This window comes from Anas platyrhynchos, chromosome 3 (genome assembly GCF_047663525.1).
Source record: "Anas platyrhynchos isolate ZD024472 breed Pekin duck chromosome 3, IASCAAS_PekinDuck_T2T, whole genome shotgun sequence".
Classification (NCBI taxonomy): domain Eukaryota; kingdom Metazoa; phylum Chordata; class Aves; order Anseriformes; family Anatidae; genus Anas; species Anas platyrhynchos.
Window position 1 is genome coordinate 87,972,516 of NC_092589.1, and position 16,543 is coordinate 87,989,058.

At 36.3% G+C, this 16,543-nt stretch overlaps 1 protein-coding gene across 10 annotated transcripts in view; it reads left to right on the plus strand.

Moving 5' to 3' along the window:
* COL12A1 (collagen type XII alpha 1 chain) overlaps window positions 1-16,543 on the plus strand; it is a 96,598-nt gene that overhangs the window by 39,098 nt on the left and 40,957 nt on the right. For all 10 annotated transcript variants that reach the window (XM_038177722.2, XM_038177723.2, XM_038177720.2 and 7 more), the window contains 18 exons: window positions 863-1,012; window positions 1,096-1,215; window positions 1,818-1,982; window positions 2,177-2,323; window positions 2,917-3,056; window positions 4,012-4,141; window positions 5,231-5,376; window positions 5,645-5,774; window positions 6,580-6,719; window positions 7,219-7,348; window positions 8,841-8,980; window positions 9,086-9,218; window positions 9,326-9,352; window positions 9,663-9,805; window positions 12,676-12,805; window positions 13,693-13,832; window positions 15,104-15,233; window positions 15,735-15,877. In XM_038177722.2, coding sequence (XP_038033650.2) covers window positions 863-1,012; window positions 1,096-1,215; window positions 1,818-1,982; window positions 2,177-2,323; window positions 2,917-3,056; window positions 4,012-4,141; window positions 5,231-5,376; window positions 5,645-5,774; window positions 6,580-6,719; window positions 7,219-7,348; window positions 8,841-8,980; window positions 9,086-9,218; window positions 9,326-9,352; window positions 9,663-9,805; window positions 12,676-12,805; window positions 13,693-13,832; window positions 15,104-15,233; window positions 15,735-15,877 — 2,384 coding nt within the window. The remainder of the gene's footprint in view (window positions 1-862; window positions 1,013-1,095; window positions 1,216-1,817; window positions 1,983-2,176; window positions 2,324-2,916; window positions 3,057-4,011; window positions 4,142-5,230; window positions 5,377-5,644; window positions 5,775-6,579; window positions 6,720-7,218; window positions 7,349-8,840; window positions 8,981-9,085; window positions 9,219-9,325; window positions 9,353-9,662; window positions 9,806-12,675; window positions 12,806-13,692; window positions 13,833-15,103; window positions 15,234-15,734; window positions 15,878-16,543) is intronic.

Sequence of the window (16,543 nt, forward strand, 5' to 3'; positions counted from 1 at the left end):
AAAGAGAGAGAGCAAGGATTTTTTTTTTTTTTTGAAATGGCTGTGGATAAAATTGTGTCCTTCTGCTTTGTATAAATATTTTGTGATTTTTCCTTGTGATGAAAACAATATGATGCATATTTTATTCTGTAATTTGTGAATTGAAGATACCTGAAATAACTTACATTTTCAGAACATTGCAGCTTTATATAAATGTTTGTTCTTGTCCCCTCTCTATTTCTTGAACTGTGTTTATGTTTGTGTATCTTCTAAACTGTGATCTTTCTTTCCTATATGTGCAAACTACTGTACCACCTGTCTTTTGTCCCTGAAAATTCAGAAATTATATTTATATGAAAGTGGTTGTTATATATTCTGTTAATTCCACTGCTACATAGTTGAAAATTGAGCAATAGTTTAGTCATGAACAATAGACTAAAATACTGTGACTTTGGATAATCTGATAATGTTCACTGCCATGTCAGTGGTTAGCTCAGTAGTCCTTTGGAAATCCTCTGAAGTAGTTTACAAAATCTCTGAAAGATGGTTATCAGCCATCTTTAAAGACCAAAATAGATCCTGACATGACAATAGGGAAGAGTACTGGCCCTGACATTTTAGAAGGCTTATTTCTAAAAGGAAACATACATGAAAAAAATTTATACAGCTTTTGCCATGGAACTAGTGACTAGTGTGAATAACGTTCACAAATAGGTCATACTTGACAGAGTGCCAGTGAATAAAACTAGAGCTATTTTGGAAACTAACTCATGACATATGTCATATAAAAGAGGATTGGGAAAGAAAGCTGTCATGCTAAGGCTATATTTTTCTGGTTGAAACGTATCATGCTAAGGTTATATTTTTCTGGTTGACATGGCAGGTTTAGAATGTAGAACCAGAGCAGAAGCTGATATTGTGCTGCTGGTGGATGGCTCATGGAGTATTGGGCGGCCAAATTTTAAAACTGTCAGGAACTTCATAGCTCGTATCGTTGAAGTTTTTGATATTGGTCCTGACAAAGTACAAATTGGTAAGTTGTCATATGTCAGAGAGAAAATAAGGCATAGTTGCTGCATAGCTACATAATAACTGTGTAATAATGGCTTTTTCCAGGTCTTGCACAGTATAGTGGAGATCCCAGGACAGAATGGAATCTGAATGCTTACCGAACAAAACAAGCTTTGTTAGAGGCTGTAGCCAACTTACCATACAAAGGAGGCAATACTCTAACAGGTATGTCACACCGCTAGGATTTTCCTTAAGCTCCATGAAAAGAATTCTAGTAGCTGACAGTGGAATTGTGTAGGGGGCTCAAATTAATCCGTGGTGAAAGGGCCTTATAATACACTCCAGTATGGTTGGAAGAGAGTAGGGCCTATGTATATGCATACATATGTGGACACATGTATGTGTACATGGAAATGTATCCTTAGTGAAAATCTAGAAAAAGAGAGAAGGAAAGAAGATCTTGGGTGATGAAGAGCTTGAGTTATTGTTGAGCATATGAGAAGAAGAAAAGGTCAGGGTTGGCAGGTAATGCCAACCCATGTCAGGGTTGGTGTTAAAGCAAGGTGACCCAGAAGGGAGGATAGAGTGGATCATATAGGAGCGTGATGCATAGGAGGTAAGAGATTATAGACCTTCAAAGGGCTGAAATAGTGCCAGATGCTGTTAAGCGTACGTGACAGACGTACTAGGTAATGAGTGCCTCTTGAAGTGGTAAATTGTGGAATGATGTTTTCAGAGTGAAATCACTAGGATGAAATGCTAGCCTTTATCATGACTGTATGTTGAAACAGTTTATAGTGATGGTTGTCCTCTTTGTATCATGCTAGGAATGGCCTTGGATTTCATCTTAAAAAACAACTTCAGGCAAGATGCAGGTTTACGGCCCAGAGCTCGCAAAATTGGTGTTCTCATCACTGATGGCAAATCACAAGATGATGTAGTCACCCCTTCAAGAAGACTCAGAGATGAGGGAGTGGAACTTTATGCAATTGGTAAGTATTACATGAAGACGTGACCTGAGCCAATTTCCTCCCACCCCTCTGCTAAATGTATAGAGAAGTGGAAACATGTAAGTACCTAAAGCAGTACTTACATTCAAAGAGCGTGTTTAAGGGCTTATTTTCATAGTGTTATGTTTCACAGTTGTCATTTCTAACAAGTTTTGTTTTCATGTCTTCTCTGTAAGGTATTAAAAATGCGGATGAAAATGAATTGAAGCAGATTGCAACGGATCCAGATGACATCCATGCTTACAATGTTGCAGATTTCTCCTTCCTGGCTAGCATTGTTGAGGATGTAACCACGAATCTGTGTAACAGTGTGAAAGGTCCAGGTACAACACATTTTCAGTCTAGTTCATCCTTTTTCCATCTATGTGCTTGTGATGCTAATTCCTTTTTATTACTTACTGGGAACACTGCGTAGCCCTGGGCTGTTTTTTCAGCTGCTAGTGTGAGGAAGTTGTGCAGACCACCTGGACTACCCTGCAGGGATTCTTTCTTTCTTTTAAACAATGACTGTGTTATACCTAACACAGCATGACATGGCTGGACATGCCTGCCTTTTTTCCCAGAGTCAGGAAGTACGTTTCTCAACATGTTACCTTTTTCCTCAGTGTGGCAGGTTCTTTGATGATTCTCATTCAATAAAGAAAATTATAGCAACCCTACCGTTTTAAGTATTAATGTCTGACAGCTCAAAAGCAAAGCCTGGCATGGGAAAACAGTAATGGTAGCTGATGGTACTCCAAGAAAACACTGGAGTCTTTTTTTTTTTTTTTTGTCTTTTTTCTTTTTTTTTTTTTCCTAAAGTATTTTTTGTCTTGTTCTAGTTTGTTTTCAATTGTCAATATCTGACATTTTCATTTTGTTAATTCCTGATGACAAAAGATAAATTAATATATTTTTAACTTTTTTCCACTTGTAGGTGATTTGCCACCTCCCTCTAACCTAGTTATTTCAGAAGTGACACCCCGTTCTTTCCGTCTGAGATGGAGTCCACCTCCTGAGAGTGTTGATAGGTACAGAGTTGAATATTACCCTGCCACTGGAGGTCCCCCTCAACAGGTTAGTACTGAATGTTTATCTCTGAGATTGGCCACAATAATATTGGAATTCCACATTACACTAACATCGTTCTAAAGATTTTGCTCATTATTGTCTGTACAGTATAACGAAAATAAAAAAGGCTTCCAAGGTCGAGAATTTCAATAAATGCTAAACAAAACTACAAAGAAATAGGAGCATAAAGATGGCTTTGGTTGTTTTAAAATTATTAATCCTGGAGTAAAATGTATTTATTAAAAATGTTTACTGATATTTCCAGTAATTCCTTTCCGTTCGTATTCCATTATCCTATATCAGTTTAAATAAGTCTGTAGTAGAATTTTTCTGAGCATACTCACAAGTAAGCTCACTGTCCTTTTAATACATTTTATTTTTAAAAGAAAAAAAAAAGAAGATAGAGTGAACTCTGAATGTACGATCTCTGAATGTAGCTTTTAAATCTTAACTCAAATTTGACTTATGGTGAGCTTAATCTTAGTAAAACATGACCTCAGGATTTGACTTCTGATTTGGGTTGGAGCAATCATTCCGGTGCACATGGACTTTGCAGCTTGACTGCTTGCTGGCATTGCTATTCTGCGAGGTGTTGCTAGTGGCATGTGCTGTAACAATCTGGATTATCCTGGATGCTTGAAATCTTTTTCCGGGTGGTAACATTGTGATGGCATTTTCTTTACATTGCTGAATAATGTAAAAATTTACATCATGTGTGAAAGCAGGGTGCTAGCTATACCCAGTCCTGTTGAAAACAAGTCTGCTTGAGCAAGCTTTAGCTTACTTTGCAAAAATAATGTTATCCTGTAAGATAAAATATGTAGAAGATTAACACTATAGTGATTTTCAGTTCCAAACCATTGATTTCTGAAGAGTTTCACAAGGAATTATTTTTCTCTTAGAGACAGGTTTACAAATGTATTTGTTATACAGTTGTTAACATTCCTTCTCTTTTATGTAGTTTTATGTAAGTAGGATGGAAACTACAACAGTTCTGAAAGATCTGAAACCTGAAACAGAATATGTTGTTAACGTGTTTTCAGTGGTAGAAGATGAAAGCAGCGAACCTCTAATCGGCAGTGAAACAACCTGTAAGTTAGAATTGTCATGCGAATGACATAAAAAGCAATTTGTTATGAGGAGAACTGTTCAAAAGAACTTTTAGCACTGTGGGCTTTCTTTTTAGAGGAGACAAAATTTTTAATTTCAATGATCAAATGTTACCCTGGTTGTTGAGATCTTGTCCAGAAAGCTGTAGCAAAGACAAATTGCAGTGTGGAAAAAGTGTTTGTTCCAACTTCATTCCGAGCTTATAAAGCATGTGTGTACACACCTTCTTAGACTAGAGCAATAGCAATGAATTACAAGGCAGAGTTTATAAATTCTAGAAATTTGATCAGATAGAAACCTGTAGTCCTTCATTTCCAGATTAGATAATTAATTCCTGCTATTAGCAGACAGAATACTATGTGAAATTCATTCTGATTTTATCAGATTAATTAAAAGTATGTTCAACACAGTAAAATCACTTTTATGCGACGCAGCCATTATGTTTTTACTGTCAGCTGTCTACAGCACTGATTTAGGTGGATTGGTGCTGAATGCAACATAGGGTGACTTTCCTGCCTGTTCAAGGATATTGAATGCTAATGTCTCATTTCAATTCTGTCATTGTTTTGCATTGGGCTTGTCATAAATCCCTAAAGAAGCTACATAATTTTTATAAAGTCTGTGATAATTTTTGATGTTTATTCGATATTTTGAGAAATATAGAAAAAGAAAGTATATAAAATCTTTTTAGAAGCGCAGATCTCAAAGTAGTCATGTACTGTTTTATATTAGATCATTCATGTGAGTTAATATTGCTTTTTAGAATATTCAAGTGTTCCACTGCAGACTTGTAAGATAGTTTTTTAGCTGTGCATATAGCAAATCTTTAGCATATTTGAAATGTGATGACAATTACTTCATTCTTAAATTTAGCACCATTTAAAATACTGCTACTTGTAGATGACTTTTTTACTGCCTGTAATGTACCCCAATACACCAAGAGCATAATTTTCTGTGATGTACTATCACTATAGTGATATGTCACTATAATGTGATGATCACTGTCTGTGATGTGAAATATGAAAAGTGAAAAAGGTGAAAAAAAAATAATACATTTTTTTATATGACAGTGCCAATGTCTTCAGTTAGAAACCTGTATGTTTATGACATTGGATCAACTTCTATGCGAGTGAGATGGGAACCTGTCAATGGAGCTACAGGTTACTTGTTAACATACGAACCAGTGAATGCCACAGTCCCAGCCACAGAGAAAGAGGTAAGAGAATTTGTCTTCACCTCTTGTACTCTACCAAAATAATCAGAAAAACAGATTTTCTTGATATATCACAATAACCAAAGAGGCTGATATGTAGCACTCAAAGTGCAGTGATTACTGGGATATTGTATACAATGACATCAGTCAGGAAGCTGTAAATATACTGTGAATCTCATAAACAAAATTCCCTTGAAGTTAAATCATTGCTTGCTCTTCTGCCTTTGCATTCTTTAGTTTTTAAACATGGTGTGTTATTTTTCTTGTACAGATGCGTGTTGGGCCATCAGTGAATGAGGTTCAGCTAGTAGACCTCATCCCCAATACTGAGTACACTTTAACAGCTCATGTATTGTTTGGTGATATCATCAGTGACCCACTCACCTCCCAGGAAGTGACATGTATGTACATCTTGGTTTTTGCTTTGTTGTTATTGCTTCAGCAGAATTTAACTTTCATTTTATTTAATGCAACAGTTTTTATATATTCTGTTTTATTTAGAAGACCATCTTGTCCATATTTAATGCATTTTATAGCACTCTCACATTGCCAAAAGACCTTACAGGCAATTTCAATGAAAAGGTACCTACTTTTTCCTCCAAAGAGGAACATTTTTTTTTTCCTTCAGTAATGAAGGTAGTTATAGTACTATAGTGTTTTTAAAAATGACTCAATCTTGCTTACATTTAGAAACCTTCTTCTCAAATTCAGACATTCTCTAAAATACAGAAAACGCAATGGCCCCCAAATATTAATAAAATTGGAAAAGTTAGGTGAGAAGGAAACATGCCATACAAAGGGAAAAATTGATCTAATCATGGCTTAAACATAGCTTACATTTCCTTAAACATCTTTCCTTAAACATTTCCTACTGCCAGAAGAATGTTTCTGGGCTAGATGGTAATCCTTATGTACTTGAAAAATGCTAAGCCCTTGACTGTTCATGAAAAGTTACGTTTTTAAGCTCTGTTACTTCTGTATTGTGCTCATAATTTACAAATATGAAGCTACTTGTTTATAGCTGTTTTGCTTATTGCTGGGACAATATGTTCTTAAGCTGTCTCAGATAATGGTCTGAGCAATGAACTTCATGTAAAATTATTGCCTCCATTTCAGTGCAATATATGAAAATACTTAATGACTTCTGAGAGACCTGTGGCTCTGCTGTGAATAGCATTTTCACCTGCTACTGTCATTATTTTACAGTACCTTTGCCTGGACCAAGAGGCTTGACAATTAGGGATGTTACTCACAGCAGCATGAATGTCCTCTGGGATCCTGCTCCAGGGAAGGTTCGAAAATACATCCTAAGATACAAAGTAGCCGATGAAACTGACATAAAGGAGGTAAGCAAAAGGAATGTTTTTGCAAGTACTTGGTGGTTTTGTTTTGAGGAGCCAGCGTATTAAATAAATAGTAAAAACAATATAGCAAGCCAGCATTAAGAACAGAGAACATCAGTTCTTGGAATTTGCAGTCAGTACCCTTTGGTACTGATGTCTAGGAAGCTGAATAAACTTGAGATGGATTTTTCCTTTCTTTCCCTCCTTCTTCTCGTCTTAAAGAAAAGGGAAAAAAAACCCTCAAACTGATTGGAGAATTATTCTATGCTTCGATAAACAGCCATTTCTGCTCTCTGCTTAAGTGTTACCTTGCCAAACTTTTAGAATTAGGAGAACACGATTGCAGAATAAAGGTGTGTTAGCCCCTCTGTCTACTGAGATGTCTTCCTTACAGTTAGGTGCAAACTTTCCATAATTGTACTGCTGGACATGAATATAACTCTTTGAAGTTTAAATGTGTTTTTCTAATTGAATGAGTATTTTCTGTTGATGCATTTCCTAGGTGGAAATTGACAGACTCAAAACCAGCACCACTCTTCCTGACCTTTCCTCCCAAAGACTGTATAATGTAAAAGTTGTTGCTGTGTATGATGAAGGGGAATCTCTACCAGCAGTTGCAGAAGCTGTTACTCGTAAGTTTTCCTAACAAACCTTCTTTTAATATTTTTATGTTATATTCTATTTGAGTATGTTGCAATATACTCATGTTGAGTTAAGGTGGAAACAATTTCATCTGTTTGAGAAATATTTTATTTGTAGCATAATTTGCAATATAACCCCCAGAAGTCTCAGATGAGTTGTGTTTTACTGCAGCGAACACTGAAACTGCAGTCTGCAATGAGGGGAAAGACCAGCAACTGAAGCATAATTATTGACATTAGGATGCTGAAGGAGGAATGTAAGGGTAGAATTAGAGAATGCAGAGTAAAGGGTTTGCAAGTCTGTACAGTTCATTGACATCTAGGAAAGCAAGTGAGAATCTGGGACATATAGTAGGGGCTTAAAGAGATGTGATCTTTCTTCTGATAGCAGAGAGTTTTTGTAGCATGAAATGGTAAATCAGCCTCCTGTACTTCTAGAGATGTTATTCAGGGAAGCATAAAGGTGACTCTTCAGTAATAACAACAGAATAAGACAATCATATTGCATGGAGTGTAAGAGCAGATATCCATGTAAGAGACTGTACTGGTTCTGGCTGGAATGTTAACTTTCCCTGCAGCAGTGAGAGAGCGGTTGTGGTGTTTAGCTGCCTAGCACGGTAAAACCACCACAGAGACATGTCCAACTGAAAAGAAAAAGCTGACATCAGGGAAGCCGTCATCCTGATCTAATCTTTAGAACACAGTTAAGAACACAGTTAAAATGAAGAGCTACAATAGAAATGAGCAGTACTACTTTATCACTGACAATCACTCTGAAGTGAAAAGAAAGAAAAATGCTCTCACTTTTTTTTTTTTTTTTCCGAGTTTCCCATTTTAAAGCCTGGTGTTTTGAAAAATATTTTTGAGTTTTTGTTGTTGTTGTGGATTTGCTTGTTTTTGTGTAAGCCTGTGGTTTGTAGCTATGGTTTTGTCTGAATGTGTAAAGAGAAAGAGGAAAAATCAGCCAAAATAATTGCTTTTAATTTCATTCTTTGGTTTTACCTCTTTACTAATTTCTTTCCAGTAGCTATAACATTTTGCCTTCTTAACCTACAGTTAACCTCAGTGAACTTTTTCTAAGACAATCTTGTAATTCAGTCATGACTTACTTAGTTTGTATAAGGAATTTTAAGATCTGGAAGAAACTCATGCAGGACCTCAATGTCTGTATGTGGGAGTTTGTAATTACCTCTTCTAACTCCAAAATGAAAGAGCTAGGACTTTGTTTGTTGTGAGTAGGTGTGTGAGTTTTTCTGAGGTCATTAGAGTGGTTTTATCAGGTGACGACCTGTTGATGTGAGATTATAAAGGACAATTTGCTTAGAGTAGGTGGGCTGAGTTATACCACAGTATTTTACTGTAGTCATTTGAAGCATGGTAAGTAAGGTCTGAATCTTCTACATAATCTTCTAAATTCTTTGTTTGAGTAGTTCCTTGGCTTAACTTTATTTTGTAGTTACATCGTTTCCTTTTCTCACTATAGAGCCTGTGCCAGCACCAGTCAATCTCAGAATCACAGACGTAACAAAACATAGTTTCAGAGGAACTTGGGATCATGGAGCTCCAGATGTCTCTCTGTATAGAATAACCTGGGGACCCTATGGAAGATCAGAAAAACAGGAGGTAAGAATAGTCACCATAAGATTTTGGGGGCAGTCTCTCAGAGGGCATATTTTAAAATTTATCTATCTATTTATCTATCTATCTATTTATTATTTCCCCCACAAGACCATCTTAAATGGGGATGACAACAGTCTGGTCTTTGAAAATCTGGATCCAGATACATTGTATGAAGTCTCAGTTACTGCCATCTATCCTGATGAATCAGAAAGCGATGACCTGATTGGCAGTGAACGAACATGTAAGTAATTACAGGGTATCTGCATGTTATTATTGATATTTGTTAAATCAGAAAGCATACACGTACAAGAATACTGAACACTCTTTCTATTTTTATTTTTTTTCTAGTACCCTTGGTACCTATAACTACACCAGGTAAGAATCTGAATTTCCGGGTATGTTATTATTAAAGAAAACTCATAGCTACTTCTTTTTTTCTAAACTGAGAAGAATGTTGACATTAAAAAGCTGAGATCATTTAATGAACAGCATTGTGTATTTGGAAGAATACTAAACACTAGATTACCACATGTTTATTGTTTTACAAACATTACAGTTTATGTTTTCTTGTTCTTAATACATTCTGCTCTTGGTCAGGCATTCATTCAGTCCTAAAAGTATGAATGAAGTGTTTGTCCCTGCTTTTTGCTTGAATTAAATATTTATTCTTCACTACCTTTTTCAGCCCCAAAGAGTGGCCCACGAAACCTTCAGGTATACAATGCAACGTCACACAGTTTGACTGTAAAGTGGGACCCTGCCAGTGGTCGAGTACAGAGATACAAGATCATTTACCAGCCTATCAGTGGAGATGGCCCTGAACAGTCGGTAACTAATTTTGAATTGCTGTAGTTATTATAAGGTAGTTCTGCAAATTAATGTGTTAGAAGAATTTATTTACAAATCACAACTACATATTAATCACCTTTTAGGTAAAGACGTATTTGTAGTAGATAAGTATATATTCCTACCTTTTTCTTTCTCTTCTTTCAGATCTGAGATAGAACGTTCTCTAGGGAGCAAATAACCCAGTAACTCTGGATACAGCCCTTTAAAAAAATCATATAGTCTATAGATATAACTAGAATATAGTTACAGTCTGTTGAGGAATAAATCAAGCAGCACATGAGAATACAAGTTACAGATACACAGATAGTTATCTCAACAGTCAAGAACTACCATGACCACTTCCATAGTCCAGTGTTCATCATGTTTTGTTTTGTTTTGTTTTGTTTTCATACTGTGTCTTGTGCGTTATTAGAGGCACTTTGCCTTGGAACATACTGTGGGCAGTTGAGAATTGCATGGTATCCTCTCTTACTATGCTGGGGACAGAATAACCCCCCAAGAAGTCTTAGCTGCAAACATGGGTCCATGGGAAACGTGCTAGGGAAGAGTTTAAGGTTATTTGAGTGTCATTTAATATGATTGAGCAGCTGTAATGATAGGGAGAACCACTACAGTATGATCAGCCAACTTTCCCTGAATCGTTAGCAAGAATTGTGATGAGTGCCCATGGTCCATGCAACACCACTTGGGAATGTTAATTCAGTCAGCCTGTTTATCAGAAAAAAGTGCTACTTAAAAATGCCCTCTTCTGCAGTGGGAAGCTGTTGTGGTTAGTGACACATGACTCAGAGTCTCAGATGAAAACCACACATGTTTAGCTTGTTCCTGTAATCAGAGATCACCATGTTCAGAAGCATATCCAGGAATGTTTTGGATACTTATGCACCCGTTTCTACTTTCTTCTGAACAACATGCATTTCAGTAAAAGTAATTGAATTGTTGAATGACTTTAGTTGAGAAATCATTAAAAGAATAAGAAGCAGCAGCAAGGTTAATTCATTTTTTTTTGCTTGTACTGGAGTGAAAAAAGAAAAGAACTATGGGCATTTTGTGGAAATTTGTGCAGTGACAAAGGATAGACTTAACTAATCTTAATGGACATAATTATTCACAACTGGATAAAGCCCAGCAGTGGGAGCTGGAGAAGACTCCATTTTCTGAGGAAAGCATGCTCTGTTCACAACCTATTAATGTCTGCAAATAATTCTCAGTCACAGGATAGTAATTACTTACTTTTTTTGTCACTGTGATATTTGATTAAACTGCTGTGGCTGGGTCCCCAGGACTGTCCCACTGAATTATAAAATGAAATTTCTAGAAGGTCTTAATTTCTCTTTAATACTGGTCTGACATCTCATGGCCTTGGCATCAGGAGTGACCACCACAGATGATTTGAAGACTACACTGCAAAAACTGCACATCAAACTGTGGAGACCACTGTGATCATTTAGGGACAGATTTTGAAAGGCAAATAGACATGAAACTATGGAGGTAGCCACAATAGGATGCTAAAAGCATTTATGGTTTGAACTGTGTTTTGGACACTTCAGTACAAATCAAAAGTTTCCTTGTAAATTAAAATTATTCAATGAAATACGAAGATGAGTAAATTCTTGCTTGTTATCACTTCATCAGCATAAGATCTTATGACAACATACACATATGAATTGAGTAGGCTTTGAAAATAAGTAGGTAGTCTTAAAAGTAAAAAAGATGCTCTAGAGCGAGTGCACTTTTCACACAATTAAAACCACAAAATCTCAAAATTCCCAGGTGCCAGAGATCTGAATATTATTTGCAATGCACTGCAAATCTTTTCCTTGGTGGAGATTGTTGGAACAGGATTATATATACCCCCTCTGAGGACTGGAGCACCTGTCCTGGAAGAAGGGCTAAGAGAGGTGGTGGTGTTTAGCCCAGAAATAAAAGTCTGTGGGGAGACCTTATAGCAGCCTTCCAGTATTTAAAGGGAGCCGAAAGCTAGGGAGGGACTCTTCATCAGGGGGTGTAAGACAAGGGGTAATGGTTTAAACTAAAAGAGTGTGGATTTAGATTAGGTGTAAGGAAGACATTTTTTACTCAGAGGGTGGTTGGAACACTGGAACTGGTTGCCCAGAGAAGCTGTGGGTGCCCCAACCCTGGAATGTTTAAGGCCAGGTCAGATGGGGCTTTGAGAAACTTGGCCTGGTGGATGGCGTCCCTGCCCATGGTAGGGGAGTGGAATGAGATGATCTTTAAAGTCCCTTCCAACCCAAACCATTCTGTGATTCTACATTAAAGAAAAATTGGAATGAAAGATGTATAATGATTTTAGACTCTTAACAAGGATGTATTAGAAACAGAAGTGTCATGTTATAAACTGCCAAGGATTGACAATGTCAATAAAATGTTATATTAGAGATCTGCAGGGTATTGTAATTTATTCCATGCTTGCCTTCTACCTGAGAGTGGAGCATAATAAGGACAATTCACAGTCTGTCAAAATGAATAAAAGACTTTTTCATGATTTCAATATTATATAGTCAGATGCAATGTGGAGAAACAGCGCTGTTCTGGCACAGAACTGACAATGTGTGATTGTGGTTACATGCAAGTTTGGAGGTCTTAAAGAATACTGGCTTTGTGTTGCTGTACTCTCTCTGAAATTTTAAAGATAAATATGAATATATATGAAAATATTATTATTATTCAATGCCTACTGTCAGCTTCCATCCCAAGAAGATTGCACAATACGATATACCATAGTGTTTTCCTCTCAGCATCAAATGATTACATGGTTCGTTATTACAGAAAGCATAAAAACAGCAGCATGAAAAGCACTTTAATCTTTTCCTTTTGTTTTACTGCAGACGATGGTAGGTGGACGGCAGAACAGTGTAGTGATACAGAAGCTGCAGCCTGACACACCGTACGCTATCACTGTGTCCTCAATATACGCAGATGGTGAAGGGGGGCGAATGACAGGACGAGGCAGAACCAGTAAGAAACTTTTTGTGGTCTTGTTAGGTGTGAAACAAATTTGGTGTATTGCATTTCAGATTAGATGAGAAAATATTTCTATGGTGAAATGCATCATGCCTATTTGTTATTTGTCCTTTGGTGGATTTCAAGTATCTAAACTAATTTAGGATGGCCTATCAGTCTACTGCCTAAAGAGAAATCCTAGGCCACTAGTTTTAGACTTCTGAAAGCTGAAACCCTAATGCTACCATTGAACTTCTTCCTCACTTTAATCTGTTTAATAGTCCCATTTATGTCACAATTTAACCAAAACGAGGGATCTGAGGGCATGTGACTCTCATATGTGTGCTGTTAGGTGTAAGTTTACTATCTTCTTGTGAGCACCTTCCATTTGGAGGCTGGCCTTTACAGAGTGCAACTTGAGATTGTACTATTTTATGTTAACAATACTATTTTAGTCCTTCTGTGGAAAGCACTGAGTGATTTGCTAACAGAGGCACTTCAGGCATAAAAAACAGTTCCCTGTTTTTTCAATTACTTAATTAGTTGCATATTTAAATTACCTATTTATTAATAGATTTATTAATTAATTTGTACTTATTTTTGAACCTGCTTTGGAAGGTCAAACATAGCAATGTGCTTGGAGAGAAATGAGATCAATCCTAATGAAATCATGGTATAATTTTGAAATAACGTTCAGATATTTTTTTACCATGTTTAGCATTCCTTATGCTGTTGGGCAGGTCTGATGTGTTCTGATTGTTGAATACAAGTAATGTTTGACACGAACTATTAAACCTGTTTTTAAAAAAACTTTCTAATAATATGTTGCATGAGTGTAATCAGATAGCACAGGGTAAGAGAATGTGGCACCACATTTCTGACAGCTCATTGATCTGTTTCAGAACCTCTCACTACTGTGAAGAACGTGCTAGTTTATGACCCAACCACCAGTACTCTGAATGTTCGATGGGATCATGCAGAAGGAAATCCTCGTCAGTACAAAGTATTTTATGGGCCTACAGCTGGGGGTGCAGAAGAAATGGTAAATCCTTCTGTTGATCTTACTATCCAATAAATTGCAGCCCATGGTGGTAGTGAGAGGAATGCTGTGGACTGACTGCTGTCTTGTCTGTCTACACCATGGCTTTTTCAGTTTGTATCCACTCTGGAGCAAATGCAGAACACCTCCATGAAAATCAGTTATTCTCAACTCTAATACTGATATTTCATTTTATGTATTTGACCTTAGCATGGAGATTTAATATCACACACATTATTTGTTTGTTTATTCTTAGGGCAGTGTGTGTGAGCATAAAGCTGATTTCAGGGTGTACAAAAGGCTGTAAAGTCAGATGTTATTTCTACCCATTTTTACTATTAAGAAGTCATATGGCAGTAGATAGTCATTTGGGATGATATTTTTGAAAGCAGAAAAATCCACATGGGTGGATTCTAATCTTCTAAAATTACTTAATTACTAATGAGCTAAAACAATCTTGAAAATAGGATTCTATCACACTTGTTGCAGATTGGGAAAATTTTATTCTTTCCCACTTCTGTTTCATTTTCCACATCTGCGCAAGTTAATGTGCCAGTGAAATAAGGACTACATGAATTACTCCTATTTCAATAGTATCCCCAGAGCTACTGAAAAAAGTATTCCTAAAATGCCGTGGAATTTTACTTACAACATGAGGTGCTCATTACTTGTTGTCATTAGCATGTTGTAGTGTTATGTAATGCTGATTTTGAAAGTGATTTAATGACTCTCCAGCTGCTAAATAGTAGCCATTAAAAAGATCACTGTAGATTCACTTCACTGATAATAGTAGAACTGGATCAAAAGTGAAAGTCAGCTATAAGTGATTGTACAGGAGAGCATAGGACTTAATAACCATTGTCCAAGACAGAATCTTCCTGAAAGCCAATTCTAGAAGATAACGTGAACTCTCTTACCTCAAGTATCAACAGCTTTCTTCCATCATGTAGATTTTATTACATCCAGTCTAGAAATGAGATATGGTGGACAAGGTGATTGTTAAAGGAGGGGAAATTGCAATCTGCCATTCTGGATTGTGAGATTACTGCTATATTCAGCAAAAAAAAACCAAACAAATATTGAAATTCTCTTGGGTTAAATCAGATCTAGGTTGATGTTAATAGGCCTGCCTATGTTAAGTGCAGCACCCTTGTGGGGTAGTAATCTTGCATATAATCTAAAATAATTATCAACACTAGCAAAGATGCAAAAAGCTGAACTTCTTGCATTTTCATGTAAATATTATGCCTCTATATTTCTTTTTAAATTTGTAGACCACAGTACCTGGAAATACAAACTATGTCATCCTGAGAACTCTTGAGCCCAACACACCTTATACTGTAACTGTGGTTCCAGTTTTTCCAGAAGGGGATGGTGGACGTACGTCTGACACTGGAAGAACTTGTAAGTAAAAACAGTACTTTTAAATAATACGTTGGGATTTTTGTTTAGTGACTCAAATCATTAGAAATTGAAGCCTTCTAATTCATTTATATCAATTATAGATGTTTTTTTTTCCCCCAAGCTAAAACTTTACCTGCACGTTTATGGTTATAGCTCTGTAACTTATTCTTTTTCTTTGGAGACTTTCAGTTCATTTATCTCAGGCAAGTTCAGCTGTTATATTGTGAAGCTAGCTTATTGTTTACTTACACACAATAGTAAAATTTCAATTCTAGTGCCAGTAGCTGCCCTGCTGCCTGGCAGGGATGCATTTAAAGATTAATAACTAAGATTCTTAGCTTCGTAGAAGGGTAAATAAATAACATTAGGGTAACACAAATCATGTGTTTATTTTGGGCAAAAGTATTTCTCAGCTTATTTTGAGCACTGTTGAAAATTCAAGTAGAACTAGAACTTATGTAAGCAGCCTTGTAAACTTAATTTTAATTATCCTTGACCTAGTGGAGAGAGGAACACCGAGAAACATTCAAGTTTACAATCCCACACCAAACAGCATGAATGTCCGTTGGGAACCTGCTCCAGGTCCAGTACAGCAATACAGAATTAATTACTCTTCACTATCTGGCCCAAGGCCATCAGAATCTGTAAGTAATTTAGTTTTTATACAATTCCTTAAAAGTGTGTGGAGGATATTTCTTCCTTCAATGAGTGTAGAACAATAACAATAAATGTAGGCCAACCATCTGCCTAGAATTGTCCCTGATGAAAATACTGTACCGATAGAAATTTAGTATATTGTAAACAAAAGCTTAATTTGGTGAAATAAAAAAAAAAAAAAAAGAGATAAGACTGTCACACTTAAAGCTGATTAATGGGTATTCTTTATTTTACTGCAGGTAAAGATGAGTTAAAATCTTTATTTTATAAAGTCAGAAGGAAGCAATATTTATTAGGAAATGTTTAATTCTGAAACCAGATGCCAAATTTATATGGTATTACCACTGGATCATCTCTTTCCCCTAAATCATTAGTGCTTAAATAGGACTGGGTAAGCAGTGAAGTCTGCACAGGGGTAAAAATTTGCACTCCAGATGTGAAGTAAGAGTTCTTGGACTTGTGTAGAAATGGGTGCAGGTTTAGATATAGGCCTGTGAATATACTCATATAAAATGCACCCATGTTGTACATAAATTTTTGCATAAGGAAGAATAAGAATTTTTAATGAGTCATTGGTATCTGTAAAGTGTAACTGCATAGTACTTTAGACATGAGTAGGAACCTATCAATTAGAAAATGACCTTTACATGTCA